Source organism: Neovison vison, chromosome 13, assembly GCF_020171115.1.
Source record: "Neovison vison isolate M4711 chromosome 13, ASM_NN_V1, whole genome shotgun sequence".
Lineage (NCBI taxonomy): Eukaryota > Metazoa > Chordata > Mammalia > Carnivora > Mustelidae > Neogale > Neogale vison.
In genome coordinates this window covers 99,186,763-99,211,831 of record NC_058103.1, presented here as the reverse complement: position 1 = coordinate 99,211,831, position 25,069 = coordinate 99,186,763, and the positions used below count along the sequence as shown (strand labels likewise).

The 25,069-nt window shown below is 45.4% G+C and overlaps 1 protein-coding gene across 1 annotated transcript in view; it reads left to right on the top strand.

Moving 5' to 3' along the window:
- The window catches only part of MAP2K5 (mitogen-activated protein kinase kinase 5), a 256,439-nt gene that overhangs the window by 215,727 nt on the left and 15,643 nt on the right, over positions 1-25,069 (top strand). The window contains exon 21 of the mRNA XM_044231754.1: positions 2,629-2,674. Coding sequence (XP_044087689.1) covers positions 2,629-2,674 — 46 coding nt within the window. The remainder of the gene's footprint in view (positions 1-2,628; positions 2,675-25,069) is intronic.

The window sequence follows — 25,069 nt, the reverse complement described above, 5'->3', positions numbered from 1 at the left end:
ATAGTCCCTATTGAACAGACATATGAAGCTTATTTTTATTAATGTAACCTCAAGTTACCCATAAAACTGTCTGTCACTTAGTGGAAGCAGCATAGTTTATTAATTCATTGGGTTTTCAGTAAATAACTTTTATCATTGGTTGTGTGTTAAACACAATACTGATGTTCCATTTCAGTGAATTTTGATGTTTGAAAGACTATGAAAACATGGTTCCATTAGGCCCACTTGAACCATTAAAGAACTGGGAGGAACCAGGTCAAAGGGGCCATCGGTGTCGTTTTACACCTGAGGAAACACGCATTTTTCTTTGCCAACCCTCTGCCTTTTCCCCCTCTGTAGGTCGAGGGTCCCCCTTTCACATCATCCACCTGCCTATTCCCCATTCAGCAGCACCCAGGAGGCTATGGACGGCCCCATTGTTCCACTGCCCTCCTTCTGCCCTCTCCCTCTCCCTATGATGGAGAAAGAGAAGGAAACTGGGAGCATAGCAATGATTGCCACAAAGCAAGAGGCAGAACTAACCAGAAACTCTTCGGGACATTCGGGAACTTACTCACCACTACCTCTACCTGCCTTCCCCTAGTCCACTGAATTCCATTTCATCACGCCTTTAGAGTCATGTTCGGTGGTGGAAAACGGAACCCTTCCTTCCTGTGGCGCCTGGAAATGGTGCAGTCAGGAGTCCTTGCCAAACCAAAACATTTGTGCACTGTCCCTGCCCCTCCCCCGCCATGATCCATCTGATGATTACACTAAAGTGAAGCTAAGAAATATTCCTTAATATAAATGTCAAGCTTTATCACCTTTTTGACTAAGTGTAATATGTTACCTCTTAATAAAAATGTCTCATACGGTTTATACGCCATAGAAAACATGTGAGGAAGAGATTCCCCCCCCCCGACTTTAAAAATTTTATTAACACTGTTTCTATTTATTTAAAAGACTTATCTAATATTCTGTAGCTTTTGAAAACTATTTTTACCCTGCAGATGTTTCATTTCCAAAGCACCCCATGTTGGAAAAAACAGATATATCCACTGAACACTGGAATCCTGAGCTCATCGATAATATCAGAGCCCATTATCCAAAAATGTGTATTCATCTCTCTTAATTTCCTTTACGTGGAATTCCTAGAAACACTCAGAAGCAGCCCATCATGGGAATGCCACATTTTGAACTGCAGAAATTGAAAAACAAGCCATGCCGTTCCTAAGCTGCCTGGAGCCCTGGTTTGGGCATCACCCGCCTGGCGCTGTGGGATTTGTGACGGGAGGGCTGTGCATCTCACTGGGTGGCCTGAGACCCCCTTGGGGGTGGGGCCGGTTCTGGGCTGAAGTGGGAGGGGAGCAGATAAGGCTTTGCCTTCCTTCTGTCCAAAAAATTAATCAGCTGCTATGTAAAAGTTTTATGGAGACAGGGGGAGGGGTAACCTGTGTTGAAATTTCCACAGATGTCAAGCTGAAACAGAAATGATAGTGGGTAATAGCCTTGTTTTCCCAAGAGATACAGCTACTTTGGAATGTCAGATTAGGACTGTTACCAACTCCACTGGCGAGACAGCTTGAATTACTTGCTAATGAATGCAGTATTTGAGAGGTGCATATGGTTATTTATAGGGAAGGCAAATGTCCTTGATGTCATTAATGGTTCATAACTACGGTTCTTATTTACCAAATGATCATTAAGTCTCTCTACTCAAAAAAAAAAAAAAAGAAAAGAAAAGAAAAGACTGTCAGCAAATGCAGGGATCATATGACGGGTTTTCCTGGTGCTTGTTAGAGGTTGCCTTGTGTAAAAGAAAAAGCATCTGTGTGATTTTCAAGTAATAGAAGAAGCAGTCTCTTTTCATGAATTCATCCCACAGACTCCCTGAATATGGATAACGGCCACCAGATCGGTAGCTGCTTGTAGTCACATCAGTCCCACGTGTGAGGGCTTCATCCCGTAGCCTTCATACCTGACGCAGCTACTGATGATACTTACTGCATGTAAGACAAGCAGCATTTTGTAAGAGGAATGTGATCCTTTAAGCACCTTAAACAAACTTAACTCCCCCGCTCAGCTGTTTAAAGAATATCGACCTGCATTGTAGCCAGAATAAATAAAAGTTGAACTAATATAACAGGCCATTTGTAATTTTGTAGCATTATCTAGATTCCTGACTTCTTTTATGACTTGTCATTCAGAGTCAGAATGAAGGAATAAAATATTTTCTCATTTGGCCTGGTAGTCATGTTTTTTTTTTCTTATTACCTGATCCCAGTTACGGAAAAGGAAGTCTATAATAGTTACCTAGATTTAAGTCTGAAATAAACTGAAAACTGAGTCAGGAAGAAATATTGCTGCTTTTTTTCTCCCACAATTATTTCAAGAGTGGAATTAGGTAAATTTAAATTCATTCTTCATACGTAGTGCAAGAATAACTACCCCCCCAAAAAAAATTTTTTATGTTTCTGATTAATTAAAGGCCCAAATAAAAGAAAGGGAATATATGCTAATACTTTGGCCAAGAATCGAACACGGTGAATTTGAAGTCATTCAGATTCCAGGGGAAATAGTCCATGGGGGAAAGTATAGCACAGATTCACGTGTGATCTAGATAATGACGAGCTTTTCTTCCTCTAACAGCATGCGAAAACACCCCAAAGAAAGACCAGCACCTGAGGACCTGATGGTAAGTACATTGCTTTAATTACGTTAGCATTCTCTTATATATCTGTGCTTAACCTTCTGCTAAAAGAACTGGAATGGAATTTAAAACATCCACAGTCTTAAGAGAGACTGCATTACTTACTCCATTTGGGTAGGTGTTTTGAAGCCCAAATCCTCAGGTAGTAGTTTTTACTCTTTAAAAAACCACCACCAGGGTGCCTGGGTGGCTCAGTGGGTTAAAGCCTCTGCCTTCAACTCAGGTCATGATCCCAGGGTCTCTCTGCTCAGCTGGGAGCCTGCTTCCTCCTCTCTCTCTGCCTGCCTCTCTGCCTACTTGTGATCTTTGTCTGTCAAATAAATAAAATATTTTTAAAAAATAAAATAAAATATTTTTAAAAAATAAAAATAAGGGGCGCCTGGGTGGCTCAGTGGCTTAAAGCCTCTGCCTTCAGCTCAGGTCATGATCCCAGGGTCCTGGGATCGAGCCCTGAATCGGGCTTTCTGCTCGGCGGGGATCCTGCTTCCTCCTCTCTCTCTGCCTGCTTCTCTGCCTGCTTGTGATCTCTGTCAAATAAATAAATAAAATCTTTTTAAAAAATAAAAATAAAAACCCACCACCATTTTGTAATAATAAGGGAGGGGGCACCTGGGTGGCTCAGTCGTTAGGTGTCTGCCTTCGGCTCAGGTAGTGATCCTAGGGTCCTGGGATCGAGCCCCGGGTTGGGCTCCTCTCCCACTCCTCCTGCTGCTTGGGTTCCAGCTCTCGCTGTAGAAAAGAAAAAGGAAGAAACTTAAGGTAAAACTCTCTTCCTCCGCCTTACACGCAAGGGTCACCCGTTAATATGGGTTACTCCTTCTCCGCTGTTGTTACCGCCTCTCAGCACCCAGAGCATCCCCAGAGTAGCGAGTCAGCATATTCAGTTTTTCGCAGTGTCCTGCAGGAGATTCTGAACGTGGCGTGGAGTCCTCTTGGATTCATGCAGAATGAAATTAGATTGGCTGCAAAAGATCAAGTTAATGTGAATCTTTGGTCTTTCCTCAGAAAGAGACAACTATGAGCTGCGGGTGCTGTGTTCTCAGCTCCAAGGCCGCTTTCTTTGATGGCGAATGACAGTTTTTAGTCGAGCAGGGAGAGGAACAGAGACGCTCCCTAGCAATTCCCAAATGGTCATTTGTTTAGTGCAGATTGTTGATTTGACAACGCACAAGCTGTTAGAAGGAACGCCGGGATCGAGCATTAGTAACTAATGATTCCCGTCTGCTCTTTCTCCTGTTTTGTGTGCTCACCATTCCCTGTCTTTAGACCGTTGCACTCAGAGCACCCCCCGACCAGTCTTCCGTCACCACTTTAAACAAGAAGCATTTTGCAGATACCAGTTCAGAGGGTTTCATCCGTTGTATGCCATCCTGATAAACACCCTACGTGCCCAAACTTCTTCTTGCATAATACACCTTTTGTCCCGGAATAGAAAATAACAGGAAGTTTCCCTTTTGCATCATGAGCGCTTTCCAGGAAGGTAGCGTCCTCCCTCGTGTTACCCCTGGAGCAAATCTCCATTTTCAGGGTAGTTTCAAGTTAAAGTTCACCCCTAAAAACCTCTGCAATTTATAACTGTGCAGGTATCGTGTCTGGAATAAACTGGTCTTTTGGCGGTGGCGTGTCTTGGATGGTTGGGAGATTGTTGCAGTTAGTCACATTTGAGAAAACTTGGAACAGGTTCTAGAGATGGAGACCCATTTACCTTGTGCATTATTATGCTATGGCTGGATAGCTCAGCTATTAAAACAAAGGAATAGGGTTTCATAAAACAGATATCTGTTTGTAAATGCATGTTTCCGTGCTGCAATGAGTTGGCCACTTTTAAACAAAACACTGCGGATCGCATGTACACCCATCCATGCATATGGATGTATGTCCTGGTGGGGAGCACAGCTCCAGGGCAGCAAGTCATAAAGACAAGGCCAGAGGGTGCGCACTTTCAGTGCCTGAGAAGAAAGTGTGTGTGTGTGTGTGTGTGTGTGTGTGTGTGTGTGTGGAGAGACAAGTGATACATATCTTGATATCTCTCTTTATACACCCTGGTGTGTGCTGTCCCACATTTTTAATTAATAAATATCAATAAATCAGTAAAACACAATGAAAAATGTAGTCACAGGAAGCCCGGTTCTCTAGTTAATTTAACATTTGTAGGACTGCTCCCAGTGGGATTTAAATGAACATATTCCCTCAGGTACAGCACTCATGAGGCACCCGGCTTAGAAAGGGCTCGGTGAGGAAGCCGAAAGCTTGGAATGTGTGTGAGGCTCCTGTGGTCAAGGGGGTTGGGCCCTGCCTGCCTCTGACCACGGTATTGAACCACATAGGGGATGAGAGAGAAATTGGGTTGTACCTGGCTTGAGGAACATGAGTCACGTCCTAGGAGCCCAGTCTTAAGGAACCAGCTTCTTTATTTCTTCCAGCATATTAATGGCTTTAATTTTTCCTTTTCCCTCCCCGCCTACAACCTATTTGATGGTGCTCCCATCTGGAAGCTGAGAGCATGCTCTGGAATGCATGAACTGGAGGGGACATTTGTCACTGTGGGTGGGGGCCTGCCTTTCACAAAAAGAGCAGTTTATCTCCCTAGCACGGTAGCACCGGCCAGCAGGGCACTGACGTGGTCCACACAGCCTGGGCCATATCAACCATGAGGCCTGCAGGACTATCCAGACCAAAGGAAGAAAATCAGAGATGGGCCTGGATAGGAATACTGAGAGTTACAGACTCATCACCAGAGACCGCCGGTAAGCACAGCGAGCCCCGCCTGAGTAAACCAGACTGCAGGGAGGGGTGGGTCATGTGCACAGTGGGCGAACGAGCAGTGTTTGACTTTCTATCTGCCACCATTACCTTATATCCGTAATACCCCAGTCTTCAAACCATCATCTTTGCAGTGTTTGGCCATGTCAGTCTCAAAGCTAAAGTTTAGACTCTTGAAGCCACTAAAATCCCAGTGTTAGAACTCATCTAGGTGTTTGGTCGTTTAATTCTACTTTGTGTGGTTGTTCCTGAGATGGTTATCAGTTTTTATGTTCTAAGTGGAAGTATGCTAAAGCTGGATGAAGAAATTCCCTTAATGCTCACACTTTGGGGAATCCAGAGTTCATGTAAGCTGATACACGTGTCTGGCATGTATCTGTTAAGGTACATAAATAACCCATTCAGAAGTCCCATCAGTAGCATCCAGATCATCTTGGGAGATCTCAGAACCAGATAAACAATTCAGTTTGGCAGGTGTTATTAGACCGTGATGTACAAAATCCTGTGCCTGACTCAACAGAAGACACAAGGAAGAGTAAGCCACATTTATCCAGTCTTGCAGGAGACACAACAAGTATGCAACTTGCTGGAATAAAGTAACTCAGAACTGCAGAGTTCTCTGGGGGTTCACTGGGGAAATGGGGAAAGCTACACGGAGAAGGTGACATTGGAAAAAGGCCTTTGGAGGATGGACGGAACTTCATAGAGAGTTTTCAAGGGGACATTCCAGGTAAAGGAAACAGGCTGGGTCAAGCATGAGTCTATTAGAGGCTTCAGACTTTTTCGGAGCAGTGGGAGACCTCTAGGGCCTTTTGGAACAGAAATCCCTTTGACATTGGCCTCGTGGAGTCCCAAACCCACAACAGGGGAATTCAAATAGGCAACGCATTCACCACCAGCTGGGCGATCTGTTAAAAAATTCCACTTCTTATAGGAGAAACCCTTTCTTCTTAGAGAAGAAACCCTAGTCCAAGTCTGAAAACGTGGACCTGACATGGAAGCAACACACCGACCCCCCCACACCTTTTCTTGTGAGTGGACTCCCATTCAGGTACAGGGAAGCCCTTCATCCTTCAGTCCTTCGAGAGCCATCGTGTGAATCAGGAGCCAGCCACGCAGGTGGCCAAGAACTTCCCATGTGCTGACACCCCACATGCACTCTCTCTGCTCCTAAGAATATGATTCCATTGTGAAAGAACCCACTTTTACAGCACGCTGGTACAAATCACAGAGAAGACCTAGGTCAGCGCCGCCCCAGCTCTGTGACGTAGGACCCGCAAACTTAGAAAAAAGTTTCCAGGCTGTAGAAGCCCTGTGGAGATGGAAGCAGAATGTTCACCAGGCTTCGGACAATGCGGCAGAGATGTCTCAGCTTCTGTGGAGTGGGGGACAGCTGCTGCCATCAGGAAGAATTGGCGAGGACGCGGCAAGAAGGGAGAAGGTGATGAAACAAGGGTGGTGGAGACCTTTTCCCAAAATGTCAATAATCTGATTGAAGGACACCTAAAAAATAAAAATCAGACCCCTAACTTCAGAGACAGATGGCTTGAGATGGGAGCACATTGAGATGGAGAGGTTCAGATCTGGCTTTGCTATTCAAATTGTTTCATTTCTTAATAGAGGATACGGTGAGAACATTGTTGGGTAGACCCTTGCTCGCGTGAGCCACAGAGAATTCTTCTGCCCAATGAGTCTTCTTCCTGTAGGGTTCTCTGGTAGCTGTGGTCTGGCTGTGCTTTAACAGGAAAGCCTCCACACTTCCCTTCCCTTGTCAGCAGCTCCCCATTCCCTCCCAGCTTTTAGTGTCTTCATGTGCAAAACAGAGGGGATGCATGAGATCACCAGTCCTTGACCTCGGGTCCATGACTTCAGGAAGTCTGTTAGAGCCCCTGAAATTACATCCAACATCACATATGCGTGTGGGGATTTGCATTCTTTTGTGAAAGGAGAAATCCGTGACTGTCATCAGTTTTTCAAACGGGACTGTGACCCTGAATGATTGTTAAGCTCCCTCGCTGCCGTTTCATTCTGTTAGTTAGTGCAATGCAGCCAGAACTAGACGAGCAGCTCAGGAGGGAGGCGTTCACTCGGAGGGCGCTGGCCTGGCGCAGCGGAGGGACAGGAAAGACCCTCCCGTGGGACTCAGGAAGGCTGCCCACCAGCGGGCAGCTGGCCCTTTAACCTGCCAGCCTATCCTAAACGTGGGCCTTGACTCAGGCAGGGAGGGTACGGGCCGTGGGCACCTCCGCAGTTACAATTTGGGTTCAGAGCACTGTAGATCCTTCTATGCATTTAGAGTATTTCCAGAAGCTTCCCCTGTCTAAGCTCTATTTAATGGAATCTATGCATAGTAAGTAATCAGGTCAGAAGAAAGCAGCATCCCGGTTTGAGATCAATCGCTGGCTAATACTTTATCTAGGCCACTTTATTATCTCATGCTGATCTGATTCCCATTCTCCTCCTCCTTTGTGGCATGCAGTTCGGCTGTGGTAAAAGTACGGATCACATACATATTAAAAACATATACCCATTCTATCTGTATGTAAATGCGTGAGGCACAGCTGGATATTGCAGAGGAGTTTGATTTACTAATAGTTATTATCTGTTCTAGCTGCTCAGTGGCAGAGAGAATTTCAAAGAAACAAGCTGGCGCAGAAATTGTCTTTATGCTATTACTATACTGCTTTAGTAATTGTTTAAAAACATGGGTTTTCTCCTCTGGTTCTAATAATGCCCGTTATTTTGTGGATTTCGTGGTACATTCCAGAGCAGGGCGTCCTCGTTCAGTATCTTCTCAGGTTTGGGTTTTTTTCGTTTTTTCCGTTCATGCTACTAAGAAGAAACATAGAGGGCAGTTTGCAATTGAAATTTTGCAATTGACATTTTGCTTAGATAGCAAGTAAATCATGGGACTTGGAATCTAAAAAGCAGTTGTGGATCATGGGGGGAGGGATGTCAGTTACAATCAAAATAGTGCTTTTAGATTTTTTTTCCCCCCTTCATCGAAATCCCAGCAGCTGCAAACTTGAAGGCATCTCGTTTCTCAGAAAAGGCTCTACGGATAAGAGGTGGTATTGTTTGGGGGCTAATAAACACCAAACTGCTCCAGAAAAATCTGTTTAAACATTTAATTACTTGTTAACTTGTTTAACTCCTCTCTATTAAATTGTCACTGGTAGCTTTTCTGTGTATCCAAACCTGATTGTAATTACATTTTCCAATAGTTTGGCTGGTTGTCTCGCACTTAATCAGTGCTTGTGATAAACTGGGCATCTGCATGCGGCATGGTCACTTTTAGAAATTGAAGAAATCACCAGGTTAGATTTTTGTCTTCTAGCACTTCAATTCCAGTAAAACTTTTGGATTTACAGCAAATTATTTCATTCACCACTGGTAGACCCAAACCTTTAGGCCACAGACAGACAGAATGAATTGGACAATTAAGAAGATGATTTTAGGGGCGCCTGGGTGACTCAGTGGGTTAAAGCCTCTGCCTTTGGCTCAGGTCATGGTCCTAGGGTCCTGGGATCAAGCCCCGCATCGGGCTCTCTGCTCGGCGGGGAGCCTGCTTCCCTCTCTCTCTCTCTGCCTGCCTCTTTGCCTACTTGTAATCTCTGTCTGTCAAATAAATAAATAAAATCTTAAAAAAAAAAAAAAGATGATGATTTTAGGGGCACGTGGGTGGCTCAGTCCATTGAGCATCCAACTCCTGATCTCAATTCAGGTCTTGATCTCAGGGTTGTGAGTTCAAACCCCATGTTTGGCTCCATGCAGGGCATGGAACCTACTTTAAAAAAAAAAGAAAAGATGATTTTATTCAGGCTATTGCAATATGAAGAATGTTTATTAATGAGGAATGTGTCCAAGTAAAGGGATCAGGCCAAGGTTATGGAGGCAGGTAAGCAAGGAAGTCATCAACCAGTCTTCAGGAAGTCAGGAGGAAAGATGGAAAAGGGTGAAAGCAGGGTGGTCCTTTGTGGCTGACAGGAGAGTGGGGAGATTTCTCCTCTTTTAGTTCTTTCTGGGAGTATAGGGCTCCTAAAAAGTTCAACACAATCACCACATTCTATTAGACCAAAGTTGAGTTTCGGTTTCTTTTGATCCGGAGTTTACTTGTATCCCAAACACAAATAGGCAGAAAGGCACATTTCAGCAGCCCCCTTGCCTGGTGTTCGTGGACCTACTGTACTTGCATTTGGAACTTTTTAAGATACTAACGATGATTTAATAAGCAGTTATGAACTTGGTTGTCATTTACTCCATCGAGCTTTCGCCTGTGTCTTGAAGAGCATGTTTTAAAACAGACCCTTGGGGCTGACCCTTGGCTCCTGTGTGTGTCTGGCCACCCATTCTTGCAGATACCACTTTTGCTTTTGGTTACTCATCTGGAGGTGCAAATCGGCTCATTAGCTAAGGCACCCGGAATTTGCAGGGAGAATCCCTGGCTGGGATTGTAACTTCAGCTAAGTATTTCCTTCAAGCGCAGATAGCATCACAGAAGCCTGGGGGCTCCACAGAGGGTCCAATTTACAACCACGGAATGATTTGTTTTATTATTATTTTCAAGTTCTAAAGGCCATTAAAATCATCTGTTTGTGTCTGCTTATAAACAGGAATCCACTACTCAGAAGTTGCTTTTGGCTCTTTAATTGCACATAATTACAACGGCAGAATCACTGCCTGGATGCTTGAGATCGCACTAAATCAGACAGCTTTAATTTGAATTTTTGATGACACGTTAGCACTTCAGCGAGAACAGAGAGATTATAACCCCAGAAAACAAGCTTTGTTTTCCCGCAGACGTGACTGCTTAATCTTTTCACGAGACTTTAGCAGATAAATGTGTGTGTGTGTGTGTGTTTGGGTGTGTATTTATATACACGCACGTAGCAAGAGAGATACAGATAGATAAAATCTGTCACTCCTTGATCATGGTGATCTAACAGTTTTAATTTCCCAGTTAAGGATAACTTTTTTCCTCCATCGTCAGGTCAGATCTCTTAATACGGTGATGATTTGCCTGTTTAAGATTGCGGTTTTTTGAACTCCTGACTGCAGCGCTTCTTTCTTGTTTGCCTGGGCCAACCGTCATCTTCCCAGCATCACATTTCACGGCACAGTGAGGCCATGGCGCCTTGACCGCAAGAATAGTCTGGTTATCCCGGACGCAGCAAAATGGAACTCTGGGACTGCTCTGTGACGTCACGCCGCATTCCCCGGGGCTGAGCTGGGTCTTGGGCGTGTGTTGCACGTCCGTTCCTCATTTGACACCACTCAGCCCGTTGGTAGTTTCTTTGATTTGGGGGGTGGTCTCAGTTTGGAACACCCCCCCAACCCTGTCCTTGGAGGTCTCCATCCTTCTCCCTATCACAGTGCTTGCCCCCTTCTCCGAGGCACTCCAGAATCTAGTCTCTGACTTGGAACGGTACTTAACTACACAGAATTACGTATCCATCTTCTAGTCACAAGTCGGTCCAGGTAGTACAGTGGTTCCTAATGCTGGCAACTCATCAGAATCATCCAAGTAGTTAAAAATAAGAGGCAAAAAAAAAAAAAAAAAAAAGCCTGGATCCCAGCCCAGATGAAAGAATTCTTGGTGCTTGGGCCAGGGAACAGGTACTATTTTGTTTTTAAAGCTCTCCAGGTAGATTATAAGGAGCAGCTGGAGGTGGAACTCACTAGTTTAATGCCTTTTTTCTCCAGCTTGATCGTAAGCGCCTTGAAGGAGGGTCATGCTCTTCTGACTCAGTGCCCAGCATGGTTGTGTGCAACTGCCGTTCAGGCAAGTCTCCGCTGTGATTACAGGAAGAGAACTCACTATCGCCTACTCTTGGCGTGTGCCCGTCTCTTGCATCCCGCTCAATGAAACACTGTGCTGGACATCGAATAGACAGACAAACAGAACAGTTCTTATTCTCCAAGAACTCACACAGTAAAGCCGAGGAAACTCACCCAGGACCAAGCCATCTCGGGACATTGTACATTGTACATTGTAATGTACAATATAAGTTAGGCTGACCACACTAGAAGACATGGTCCGTTTAAGGGGTTTTGTTTGACTTAACCCAGAGGTTATCTGGGTAAAATAATTTGGTGCCAAAATAAAGGCATTTTGAGGCTGTTGCTGTGTTTGCAGGGATAACATTCAAGACACGTAACAACCAGTGCAGCATGGGCTTGACCAGTCAGAGCAGACCCCAGGGCTCTGGCCATCCCACCTCGGGACGGGACATGTGGGAAGAGCAAGGCAGTGTTCAGTACCTTCAGCATGTGTCCTGACCCCTTGAGAATTTGCCTCTGACAGTTAATTCTGAAACAGGAGGTCATCAGAGAGCCAAGATCTAGAGGAGACCACCTGGCCAGCACCATCTTCGTTTAGTTAGATTGATAGCAGGGGGACCCCACGGTCTTCATCTACCAGCATATCAGATGCACACCGCCCTAGCCCCTAGCTCTCGGGAATAATGGATTAAGTTGAAAAAGACCAGAAGATATTTAGCCGTTTGTGGGGGAAATACAGAAAGATCTGAAGCCTAGTCTCTGTGATTTGGGAATTGCTGTTGAAGACAGCAAACTTGTTTTCCTGGGAGTACACTCCAATAAAAAGATGCAATTCTTATCAATAATTAATGAGTCTAACCAGGAATTTCAAGGGCTGGAAAAATATTAGAAGCCTCCTATTTACAGTTGAAACCAGCTGGATTTGTTTAATGGGTTGTTTGCTTTTTAATTTGTAGCAGTTTGGAGAGACCTTTGGGGATCAGGAGTCTTGTGGTTTCAGAGAGGCCTTTGGTAGATACACAGTTATTTGGGGGGCCAGATCTGTCTGCAGATAATTTGAGGTTCGCCTGGCCATTTAGAGACTGCCTAAAGGCAGTAGAGACATTTGGGCCTTCTGTCCTCTATTTAATTTTCAAGATTAGAATTAAACATTAGGTCTTGGTCTACCGAGAGACATTTGCTGGAGCATGGACTAGTTTCTTGCCAGTATCCTGGTTTACCGTTTCTCCATTCTCTGTGTAAATGGTCACTGATTCTGAAGTAGGAGGCTAGGTAGCATTCGTTTATTCAGGCAGAGGTTCCCTGGGCACAAATAAAAATGGAATTTTCCAATGTAACCCGATTAACTCTTAATTGTATACCAATAGCCTACGTGTGTCTCACCTCCCTCAGAAGGCTTCTGGATGGCCTGCGTGTCTTTTTAAACTGGGGGGGGGGTGTGCGGAGGGGGATTCAATTAATAGCAGGACTTTCTAATTGTGGGACTGGTGTGGAGTTGACAAAAATTTGTATAAATAGGGTACATTTTTCCACTTAAGAGGGCCGTGCTGAAACATTTTTAATTGGATTTTCATGGTGATTGACAGCATTTGATTATGACAGTAACTTTATTTGGCTGGACTGCTCTCGCCTCTTGTTCAGATTTTTCCATCAAAGCTCTTTTTTATCCTCTGAATCCCCAGTGGAGCAGCAGTCATTGTGGAAGAGCCTTTTAGCACCTTTGTTGTCACCATCCCTGGTGATGATTGGGCCCAGCTGGTAGTAGATAAGAAAATGTCCCTTTCACAAAGAGGCTGTGTCTCCCGCCTCTGTGGCTTCAATAATTTTAAGAGCCCCCAAAACCTGTTGAGGATTAGAAGGAGCTTTAGATGTGAAATGAGTGTTAAGTATTAGTAATCGGGAGATTAGGGCCCCAGGGACAATGGGAGATAAACAAGTGCAATTAAGGCAAATCTGCCGATGTAAACAAAATTTAGCAGAAACAGATGCCCTAACCATTTTGGGGGATTGATTTGAGGGCACCAAGGAATCGATTTTTGTCTTGTTTACACTTTCCAACCCCTGTGATATACCGAAAGGCGAAATATTTCATACAGCCTGATTTTAGTTAATTTTTTTCCAGCGCCTCACAGTAGGCGCCTGTCTTCTCGCAGTGACCAGGCCTGAGTTTATTCAGCATTCACAGGGAGCAGCTAATTGTCTATGAAGGGCCCCCGTGTTTAAATGGGCTTGACAGGAATTTAAATTTTGTTTCAATCAACCCCTGTGCTCACAGCCTGCTCCAGTTTCTAATTTTTAAATTAAACATGATTTTTTTTTTTTTTTTTTTTCTGAAGCCGCGGCCTTGCCTCTGGAATGCTCCGGCTCTAACTCTCGGAAGGCGCAAATCGGCAACCCTGCAACGCTCGTGTGTGCAGGGCCCGAGACACCAGCTTCCAGGCTGGCAAGCCCTTTCCCCAAAGCAGGCGTCCGGTCCCCACGTCAGGGAGGTCAGCAGGGCTGCGGCTGGGCACGCCGTCCTTCCCGCCTGCGGAAAAGCCCAGCTCTCCCGTGCAGGCCCCAGCACCACCTCATGCGGAATGTGGGTTAAGTACCAAAGAAAGGCAGAAGGGTAGATGGGGGGTGCTGGCTGAATTGTAGCTCCCTGCACGAGTGGTGCAGATGCAGGTCTCAGGAGCCCTTTCTACTCCTGGGAGATGGGAGAGAACACGCTTTGGGCGTCACAAGTGTGCTCTCCCCGTTTTCCATAGTCGGAGCCTCCCAGCTGATGCCAAGGAGGCACGTGGCACCCCTGATTCCTGACCTCAGCCAGCCTGCAGTCTAGCCAGAAGGCTGAGGATATAGACAGCCAAGTGCTGGATAGAATGTGAGACCGGCCAAGGCCCTCCCTTGCCTACACCTACCCCCCTTCACCTAGCAGGGCTCCTTCACGCTCAGCCCGTGCTCTCATGCCCCCCCAGCGCCCACAGGCGGGAGGCGTTCTCGCACGGTTGTGTCTTGGCTTGTGCTGTTTCCTTACTGCAATTCCATTCATTTTAGGGGCCCCCCCAGACTTGCTGAGGATTGGGAGTAGCTTTCGATGGGAAACGAGGGTCAACCAGCACAACCTCTGTGAAGCTTCCCAGGTCTGCCTCTGTAGGGTTCCTGACTTCCTGTCCTACATACCCTTCCTCCTGGCAGGTCTCTCTGTTAGCACGCATTTCTCGCTTTGTGGCAGTAGTTTGTCTACCTAACCGGTAACAGTCCATAAACAAGACTACAAGTTTCTGGAGGACAGCTTCATGTCTCATTTACCTGAGCATCCGTGACATCTAGTCTAGCCCCTAGCCCCAGGTAGAATGCTCGCTAAATAATTACTGAATTGAAATGTTATGAAATTAACACGTAAAATGTTTTCTGCGGAAGGCAAGATTTCTTCCAGCCAGCGTTTTCTGGGGAGGTTTTGTGAACTCGTGACAAGTAAGGCAGGCCTCACAGAACATTTATTTATGTGCGTGTGTTACTTTCTGCATACAGCATGGAACACAGCTCAGATCATGAGGAAGAGTAGCTCTAAGATCCACACTAGCCAGAATCCACACTACAGTTTTTCTCTGAACTTACCTGAAAGTAGTTAGAAGGAGGATTGCTTGCATCTTGGAGCTACAGATAAACTCAGGAAAGCCTCTGCTCTTTAACATTTAAAACAGACTTACTGTAGAGAGAGAAATTAATCTAAACAAATAGCATTTTTTAAACACATGAGTTTACAGAGTTCTTTCATATAAATTAGTCACTTGACCTTCTCACAAACACTACAAGGGTTATTCTTATTCCCATTTAACCGATGTGTTAAACCAGGGCTTAGAAAGGTTAATTGACTTGCTGGGAGCCACGCAGCCAGGACGGACTTAGGACGATTCTGCCTTAAACAAAGCTGTTTAACAGTGGACAGGGGAGAGTAGTTGTGAGAATTTCAGCGAAGTCAAACTATTTCTTGCAGTAGAATTGTGGAGAACTCCTACAATTCAACAGCAAGAACCAAACAATGCAATTAAAATGGACAAAAGACCTGAACAGACATTTTTTCCAGAGGAGATTATATGAATGGCCAACAGGTACATGAAAAGATGCTCAACAGTACTAAGCCTCAGGGAAATGCAAATCAAACCACAATGGGCTGTCACCACTCAACTGTCAGAATGGCTCTCACCAAATAAATGATAAGCGATGACAAGTGTTGGTGAGGATGTGGAGAAAAAGGAACTCCCTTGCAGGAATGCAAACTGGTGCAGCCACCATGGAAAACAGTATGGAGGTTTCTTGGAAAATTAAAAATAAACTATATGATCTAGCAACTCTACATCAGAGAATACATTCAAAGGAGATGGAAGGGAGATGGAAGGAGATGGAAACACTATGTCAGAGATATTCACACCCCCACGTTTATGGCATTATCTACATAGCCAAGTCCAGAAACAGACTAAGTGTCATTGACTGATAAACAGATAAAGATACAGTATGTATATACAATGGAATATTATCCAGCCATAAAGAGAAGGAAATCCTGCCATTAGCAACAATATGCATGGACTTCAAGGGGACTATACTAAGTGAAATAAATCTGACAAAAAGGCAAATACTTATGATCTCACTTATACGGGGAATCTTGAAACAGACAGAAGCTAGTTTTGGTGGGGGGGATTAGGTGAGAGTGGTCAAAGGTGTACGATAAATGTGTGTACAAAAGATACAAAAAGAGAAATAAGTACTAGGAATAGAAAATACAATGCAGGGCGCCTGGGTGGCTCAGTGGGTTAAAGCCTCTGCCTTCGACTCAGGTCATGATCTCAGGGTCCTGGGATCGAGCCCCGAATCAGGTTCTCTGCTCAGCAGGGGGACTGCTTCCCCCCTCCTGTCTCTGCCTGCCTCTCTGCCTATTTGTGATCTCTGTCTGTCAAATAAATAAAAATCTAAAAAAAAAAAAAGAAAGAAAGAAAGAAAGAAAATACAACGCGGGGGCGCCTGGATGGCTCAGTGGGTTAAAGTCTCTACTTTCGGCTCAGGTCATGATCCCAGGGTCCTGGAATCGAGCCCCAAATTGGGTTCTCTGCTTGGCAGGGGGCCTCCTTCCCCCTCTCTATGTCTGCCTCTCTGCCTATTTGTGATCTCTGTCAAATAAATAAAAATCTTAAAAAAAAAAAGAAAAAGAAAATAAAACACGATAGCTATAGTTAACACCGCTGTATGGTATATTTGAAATTTATTAAAATGGTAAATGCTAAAGGGAAAAAATTTTGTTTCTTTTATTCTTTTTTATTTATGTAAGACAATGGATTTTTTTAAAAAAGATGATGGATGTTACCTTATTATGGTAATCATTTCACAGTATTCTGTAAGTCAAATCATTATGCCATACACCTGAAACTTACACATTGCTGTCAGTTACATCTCAATAAAACCAGTTGGGGGTAAGAACCAAAGGAAAGAGAAGCTAAACTGGTGAGGACCTTAGGAGACATGTGATCAAAGTAGTTAGTTCACACAGAATAGGAAGCCAGACAGAGATCGGGGTCTGACAGGAAGACAGAAGGGAACCTGAGGCTGAGAAGACACCCTGCAAATGTGTGTCCAACACACATGGGAGCGGAGCAGCAGAAACTCGACCATGGAGCCGTGACCTTGCTCATTTCGATAACAATTACGGTAGAACTGGAAAGGTGGAAAGGTTGGTGGCCAGGCGATGGGCAGACATGCCCTGTCCTCTGTATGCGAAGTCTGGAGAAGCCAAAGATGGGCTCAAGATCCTGAAATTGAGTCTGCCGTGAATGTGGACAAGAAGCAACATGGTAAACCAGAGAGAGCATTGCGGTCAGAAGCTATGATTTCCTGTACAGGCTCTGCTCTAAGTAGCTGGGGAGTCATCGGTTATGTGGCTTATCTGAGCCTCAGCTGCTTCATCTGCAAAGTGGGGGGGATGGTACCAATCTTCCAGTATTGTTGTTTTCATTTAAACAAGATGAGAGTTTTGTGGAAGTGTGCTTACAACCTGTAAAGTGCTAGACACATGTAGAGCACGGAATCACTCAGCCTCTTTGGGTTATGATTTTTTTCAGCCGTCTAGTGTTCTGGGCATTTCCAACTAGTAGCTTCTTGGAAAACACGTTTGTTTAGTGGTGCTGACTGTGAGTTCAATTGAAGTAAATGTGTGCTGGCTATTCCCAGCAAGTGTCCAGTGAACTGGTAATTTCTTGGGGGGTGGGCGGACCTCTGTGAGTTTTCCTCCCCAGTGATTAGAAAGCTTAATTTTTTCTCCTCTATTATCAATAAGATGTAACGAGCATCTTGTTGGAGGGAATTATTGTGAACCAGTTAATCAACAAGTATTGGTTGTCTGTGTCTCTGAGGTGCTGTGATGGGTTCAAAGAATATGAGAAACAGTTGTGTCATAGAGGAGCAGAAGAGACCCTCGCACGGGAGACATTCGGAGAGGGCAGGAAGGGCTGTGTGCCGCTGACTTGCCTGGTGTGAGAGCTCAGGGGAGGACGGCTGAGGCTCTCCATGGTCGGGGAGGCAGCTCGGCTCCAGCTGACATGGAGGATCCTTGGAATTTGTCTCAGTACGAGAATTAGAAGTGACAGCTCAGCCAAAAGCCAACCCCTCCTGTCCCTCCACCCCTCCTTTGCTAGCTGCTGGAGATCAGGCATGGCCCCCCTTCTCAGCCTCACATTCCTTTCTCATAGAAAGGGAGTCCCACAGAGCAGAAGATTTAAGTGAGGTAAAAGTACGTTACATGCCGGGCATGGTGTCTGGCATAAAATGAGCGCTCAGTAAATGGTCGCCATGATCATCACCATCGCTGCTAAAAACAGGAGGGAAGGGTTTCTGGAAGAAGGAATAGCACAAGCTGAGAGCAGAGGAAGCACAGGACAATGAGGAACCCCTTTCCTTCTGGCCAAAACAAAGGAGACCCCCTGGGAACGAAGGGAGTGAAGTTAGCTGGGTGAAATGGGTCTGATCTAGAAGGGCTTTGCCCACCGGCAAGGGCGGTGGCTGCATGAAGCTTCTGTTGGTTCCTGAGCAGTGCAGGGGCTCAGTGAGGCTACCACTCCGGAGGCAGGTGGGCCACCCAGTGCTGGTCTCTTCCTGCTCCACAGGGACCAGACTCTGGCTGGAACCAGCTTCCGAGTAGGGATGTCCTAACTCTCTGGCTTTTTCTGAAATTCCATGAAGGTCTCCAGCCAGAAGAAGAGAAAACTGAGTCCAGAGCCTGTAGCTTCTTGACAGCATGTCATTTGTCTCTCTTTCTGCAGCTTCTTTTCAGTGTCCTTTCTGTCACCATCAGGGAAAATCATTAGTATGCTAATCTAGCTAGCCGTCATTTTAACACTGACCTTTGCTAACCTGCCTTTGCAATTTCAGGAACTATGTTTGACTTCTCTAAAAGTAACCTTAAATTGTAGTCTTGTAAGAATTCCAGAGCTGTATCCTTCACTCCTTCTTCTAATGAGGTTATGACCAAATGCTCATTATAATTGCTTTAGACTCCTTTTAATTTTCAAGCTTATTAATCATAAGAAGAGTTATTTAAAATTGCATAAATTAATCTTAGATTAAAAGCCCATCAAAGCCTCGAAACAATTAAGAATAAGTAGGATTTCCCTGGGGCAGCAAGTTTTATTTTAATATTGTAGTCAGGTGGATATCAGAACCTTGAAGTATGGTAGTGATTAATGTATGCAAAATTTAAATGAGATTTTTTAAATGGCAAATCTAAATCACATATTGACCTAACTGTAGGCTTTAACTGCATTGTCTGTCATATATTTAAACTGTTTACTAATCAACATTTTAATTACAGCATGTGCTGGCAGACCCCAGGACAAATAAAATCTAGCATTTTAAAATATTGCTGCAAAGTCGGTTATCCAAAAATCACAAGGCTGTTATTGGGAAGGATGGAGGGATGAGAAAGCAGAGCAAACTTTCTGGAACAGTGGGGAGACTTGACACAGACAGTCCTCTAACTTGTGGGGCTGCCCAGAGACTTTCGGGCCCCGACTGTCACCTTGCCACTCTGCTGGTCTGAGGCCGCTGCCTCTCCGTGGAACAGCAACTGGGTTTCCTTTGAAGTTGATTCATGTCTAATTAGGGAAGTACTTCCCTTCATGTGTTGGAGCCCTGGCTGCCAGGCATTATTTACCTGGACACATAAAGACACCCCCTATATGGTGTGGAGATAAGGTATTTCCAGAAGTTTGACTGGACCTCTGCCAAAGTGAGCAGCCTCTTCTCCTTGCCTGCTCCCCCACGTCCTGATCACCCCTGAGTTAGGCAAACTGTCCCAGCTCAGGAAGGTGGCTGTGGGCTGTGTCAAGAGTTTGGCCAGAATTTCTCTATTTTACAAATACTCTGTTCCGTAATTGAAGGAAGATGAAGAGAGTCACCTTGAACAAATTATTTCACCCCTTGAGGCTTCAGTCCCCACTTCGTGGAAGGGGAGGGTCATAGTGACTCACTTACTGTTTCTGTTTTTGTGCAAACCCAGACAAGGTGAAGCATGTAAAGCAGATGGCATAGGAGTTGGAAAAGAAGATGTTCCCGAAGATGTTTGCTCCTACCCTCGTCATTTCTTTTCTGAAACTTGTTTTTAAGTCATGGTTATAATTTCCAATAGCACTGGAGGATATGTGTAAAAATTTGTGTTCTCCCAACCCCTCCCACACCCCCAGCCCTGCTCTTCAGGGTGTTCTGCTGTTCACGGTGGTTTCTGTTGTTACTGTTCTGCACCTTGCGTTTTCACTTACTATATCTTTAGAATCTTTCCAGACCCTATAAAAGTCTACGTCGTTCTTTTTAATGACCACATGGTAATGGATAATATGAATGTACCATATAACCAGGACCCTATCGTAGAACTTCTGGACCATTTCCAGATCTTTGCTCTTAAGATGGGCAACCATCTGTGTATGCATTTTGTATACCGGATATGGGAATGCCAGCTCCCCTCTTCTGATGCTGAATTACCAGACTTGAATCAGTGCCAGTCCGATCAGGGATAGTCATTTTAATTTGCATTGTTTTATTAAGTAGGAAGTTAAACACTTTTTCCTTGCATTTGTTGGCCGTTTGTGATATGTTTCACATACTTTGCCCCTCTTTCTGTTCCCTTGTGTTTTTGAGCCTTGACTGCCCCATCTAGAAAGCAAGGGAGGTAGACATCCCACCTCCATGGCTACTTCTGCCTCTCTGGTCTGGGATCCCGGGCCAAGGATCCAGGATCCAAGCTGTCCTTTGGGCAGCTTTTATGCTAACAAAAGGGCCCATCTGATCGCGGCCTTGCCGAGCCAGCTCGGAGGTTGCATAGCCAATAGCTAGGGGTAAATAGGAAGAGGGCCGTTTCCTTCTTTTGTTTAGTTGTGTGTCTTCCTCTCCTAGAAAAGCAGGCTTGGAAATTATAGGGCAGAGCTGGGATTGAACTTCCTTTAATGCTGCCTGTAGACATCAGGAATATTTATTTTCTCTATTTGTTTTAAGCCTGGGAAGACTGTGTGGTTTTCTCACCACTGTCCTGATGGAGCCCTGACCAGCAAGCGTGCAATGCCCCCAGCCCTAATGTGCCATTAATGATAGGTTAATGTACAGTATAATGTTTTTGGGACTACGGGTTCATTACACTTCTGAGTGTGAGGTCTTTCCACAGAGCGCCCAAGGTCCCATTGCATTATATCATGCAATAAAAATACCCTTTTCATATCACACACTAATAAACTGTATTTGAAATGCTGTCTGAGGGCACTGCCATCTTGTCTATAGGCTGTGCACGAATGCAACAGTTGGGATGCCTCTTTTCTATTTTGTGTTTTAGTTACACGGAATTCTGAACCCAGGGAAGTCTGCTCGTTCTTGGCTTAAATGAGGGAGCGAGTCGGGGCTGGAGGCTGGAGGCTCAGGGGAGGGGCTGCTCCATGAGCATCGAGGACCCTTAATACAGGGTCCTTCCTGGAGAATTGGCAAGGTTCCTGATTCTCTACTTCTCTATTGCCCATCTACCCCCAAGGTGCACCGCCATCAGAACTGGGCCAGTGTCTTCCGTTCTTAGCAGTAAACATACATTAGGTGTTATAAAAATCTCCTCAGAAAGGAGGTATGCTAAGTACAGCCGCGATTCGGTCCTTGGTGATTGTGACTAACACTCAGCCTCCCCTCGAGGCTGCTGCTCTTCTCCCTGTCTGGCAGAAGACAAAGTTCACAGAGCTGGGGGGACAGCTGCAGGGCAGAAAAGGAGAGCTCCCGGCCCCCAGGAGCCACAGGTCGATGACGTGCAGGCACCGACGGAGCCCCTTACACCAGCGCTCGGGCCCCCTGAGAGATCAGAGACGGCATTCGTGCTGGGCGAGCGCCCTCTCTCCAAACACACGCGGTCCCGGTGCTCTTGCCCATTCCCCTCACTTTCCCGTGAGTTGACTGAATCCGGTGATTTTCTTCTCAGCAGTGAGCTGGTAGCAGAGGTGATTTTGAACTCAGGACCCTTTTCTACATCAGAAAAGAAAAGGACATCCAATTTAGGGATGAGGCCAAGACTGATATTGGAGGGCTAAAAATCACCAACTTCATACTTTGATCCAGGGCAAACCATGGCGTCTGTGCTCTGTTGGGCAGGGGAAGGACAGGTTCCACCAGCTGTAGGGTGTGGGGAAAGACGGACATGGGACATCCAGCACCTGGGGTCAGGCCAGCCCTGAGACTTCAGCCACCCAGCAGTCCTTACTGCCTCGGAGCTCCGTCGTCCTCGTTCATAAACAGGCTGGCTCGGAGCTCCGTCGTCCTCGTTCATAAACAGGTGGCATCTACTTCAGCGGGAGGTGGCATGCGGTGACACACGTGAGAGCAGCCGACCAGTGCCTGGCCCGGGCCCAGAGCTCACCACGGTCTCGATTATGTTGCTGGTAAACCATATTCTAACAAAAGGCACAGGTGTTGGAGCGGACCATCTGGTTCAAATCCCCCCTCTACCTTAACCCAGTCACTTACTCTGAACCTAGTTTTTGAACCCACAGTTTGGAGGTAGTAATAGTAATGCCATCCAGCCACTTCCTGGGGGTGGTCGTGACATTGGAATTTAGAACACAAGCTTGAAAGCACTTTGTGGAATGGAAAACCCCAGTCAAATGCTGCTGTCTATAAGTAACTGTATTTCTCCCTCCAAATCAACATCTTCAAACTGGGTTATCTTTGAATAAATATCCTTATAGCGGAGCCAATAAGGGCAGCTATTAAAAGTCCTTGCTGCTGTCTCTCCCCTCACCATGAGGGAGTGTGTCGCCACAGAAATGTAGACTTAAAATAAGGAAGTTATTTTATCCCACATCCTCATGACAGCAGAGCAGGGAAGGAGGGGAGCAGGGGCAGTCTCTGTGCCCCCCCCCTCGGTTAGCAGGAGGAGAAGGAGCACCAGCTCAAGATTTCAGTATCCTCTAGAACAGTAGTGGAAAGATCAAGGGACCATGTTGAATGGGCTGAACTGGTCTGGGGAGCCAAGAAGATGATGGAAAGAAAAAAAAAAAAAAAAAAAGTTGCTGAGACTGTCCAGAAAAGGCTAAACCTTTTGGCTATAGCAAAGTCCCCTTATTTGTTAGGAGAAGAGTTTTTAAGTTTCAAAGATAATTAGTTTTTCTTTCAGGGGTTACAGAGTTGGATTGAACCTTTTGTTTTCAGATGTGCAGACTTTAGAACACTTACACATAAACCTCTCAGGGGTTAAATCTGTCTTTAGGACTACCAGGACTTGAAAAATGTTACCATGTATCAAGAAAACCAGAACTGACAAGTTCATTTTAAAAGCCTGGTTTGTCATTGTTTATCTAATTTTCAGAGTTGACACAGAAAATTAAACCAGCTGACACTCACTCTCTGACCATCTCCCTGGCTCATTTCCCTGGTCCTTTCCTACCTGACCTTTCTTAGAACAAAATGCTCCAAACCCCCAAAATATAAAACTTCCCACTGAGTTTCCAAGTTGCTCAGCAGTCATTCCAAGATTCTGTCATAAGATGTCATCCCTAATGTTATTAAAAAAAAAAAAAAAAAAAGATGAGGTTATAAATCTGCTCTTGTGAAGTATTTCTTTTTTCCTTCCACTTCGACCATAAATCTTAGAAGTAATCAAACTCTCTGCGAAGGAAGCGGAGATAAACTTGGGCCCTGAGTGGCCCCATATGTCTTCACTGAATTCAGATCTGAGGGCTCGTCTGCCCCGTGACATTGCACGGTGCTGCAGAAAGGCTCTGGGCAGAGTGAGAGCTTTGCTATGTTTAACATTGACGTTCGAAAGCTGGGAGGGCCGCTCTGCGCCTTCTGTTGTTGAATGAGCTGCTCCATATAAGGAAACTATCCAGATAACGGAAGCTTATTCTTTATAAAATCAAAAGGTTAAAAAAGGGGGCGCCTGGGTGGCTCAGTGGGTTAAGCCTCTGCCTTCGGCTCGGGTCATGATCCCAGGGTCCTGGGATCGAGCCCCACATCGGGCTCTCTGCTCAGCGGGGAGCCTGCTTCCTCCTCTCTCTCTGCCTGACTCTCTGCTGCTTGTGATCACTGTCTGTCAAATAAATAAAATCTTTTTTTTAAAAAAAAAAGTTAAAGTAGATTATAGAGAAGAGTTTTCTTGAAAGTATTTGTCATTTTCTTCCTTATCCTCTTAAGCGTTTAGATAGGTACATCAGGATTTAGCTTTTGTTGTTGTTTTGTTAAATTTATCAGAGAGAGAGAGAGAGCATGAGAGGGGAGAAGGTCAGAGAGCGAAGCAGACTCCCCATGGAGCTGGGAGCCCAATGTGGGACTCGATCCTGGGACTCCAGGATCAGGACCTGCGCCAAAGGCAGTCGCCCAACCAACTGAGCCACCCAGGCGCCCCAGGATTTAGCTTTTTAAAAGAATGTCTTTAGGTTGTCATTGTGAGCATCGTCTGTTAGCTGTGTTCTGCTGTAACAGTGTCTCCTGATACTGCCTTGTGTGAGGCCATTGTCCCTGCCCAGACTGCCCCAAGCTCACTTCCTGTTCTTGGTGTGTTTGTGCTGCTCGTCGATGGCTCTTCTTATGCCTGTCCTCGGTCTTCCCTCCAACCCTTGGCCCCTCACCTCTTCCTCTACCCTTTGACTGTTTCTTTTGGGCTTTATATTGGGAAACCAGATACGAAGCTTGTTAGCGCTAAGTCTGCAATACGAGAAAATCGGCTTGAATAAAGGCTCGAGTGACTAGCTAGAAGTGATCGAGTTTCAGCTGAACTTCCAGATTCTTCGTCTTAAATAGGGGTGTCGAATTGTAGTGACCTGTTGATGTGTCAGGTGCTCCCAGAGTTGGAAACAGGCGGTTTGTCTAAGTAGGAATACACCTCCAGGCGCGTCAGTGTCCGCGTCCAAAACAATATGACCACTTCGGTCTTGAATCAGTAATTAGGGTAGACTTCAACGTGTTGAAATTTTCTTATTTTCTGGAGGGACCGAGTAAGCCATGACTACCTAAAGGAAGTGCTCGGGCTCTAAAAACCAGATCTAGAGTCAGGTAACTAGAAGCCTTTCCCCACATCTATACTGGATTTGATTGAAAACTAGAGCACAAGTGCGAGGAGAAGCAGTCTTGTAACTAAGTAACTTTGTCCCTCTTCCCGGTAAAAACAGACTTGGCTTCATAAGTCTCTGCCGTGAAGGCGGCCAGCTTATTTGTAAGCAGATGAAGTGTGCTCCCTTAGTCATTCATCGTGCGCATGACCAAAGACACAGCCTCAGAAAGTGCAGGCCACACCGTTCACCTCCGCGGAAAACGCATTTCAGGCTTCCATACATTTAATTTTCTTCAACA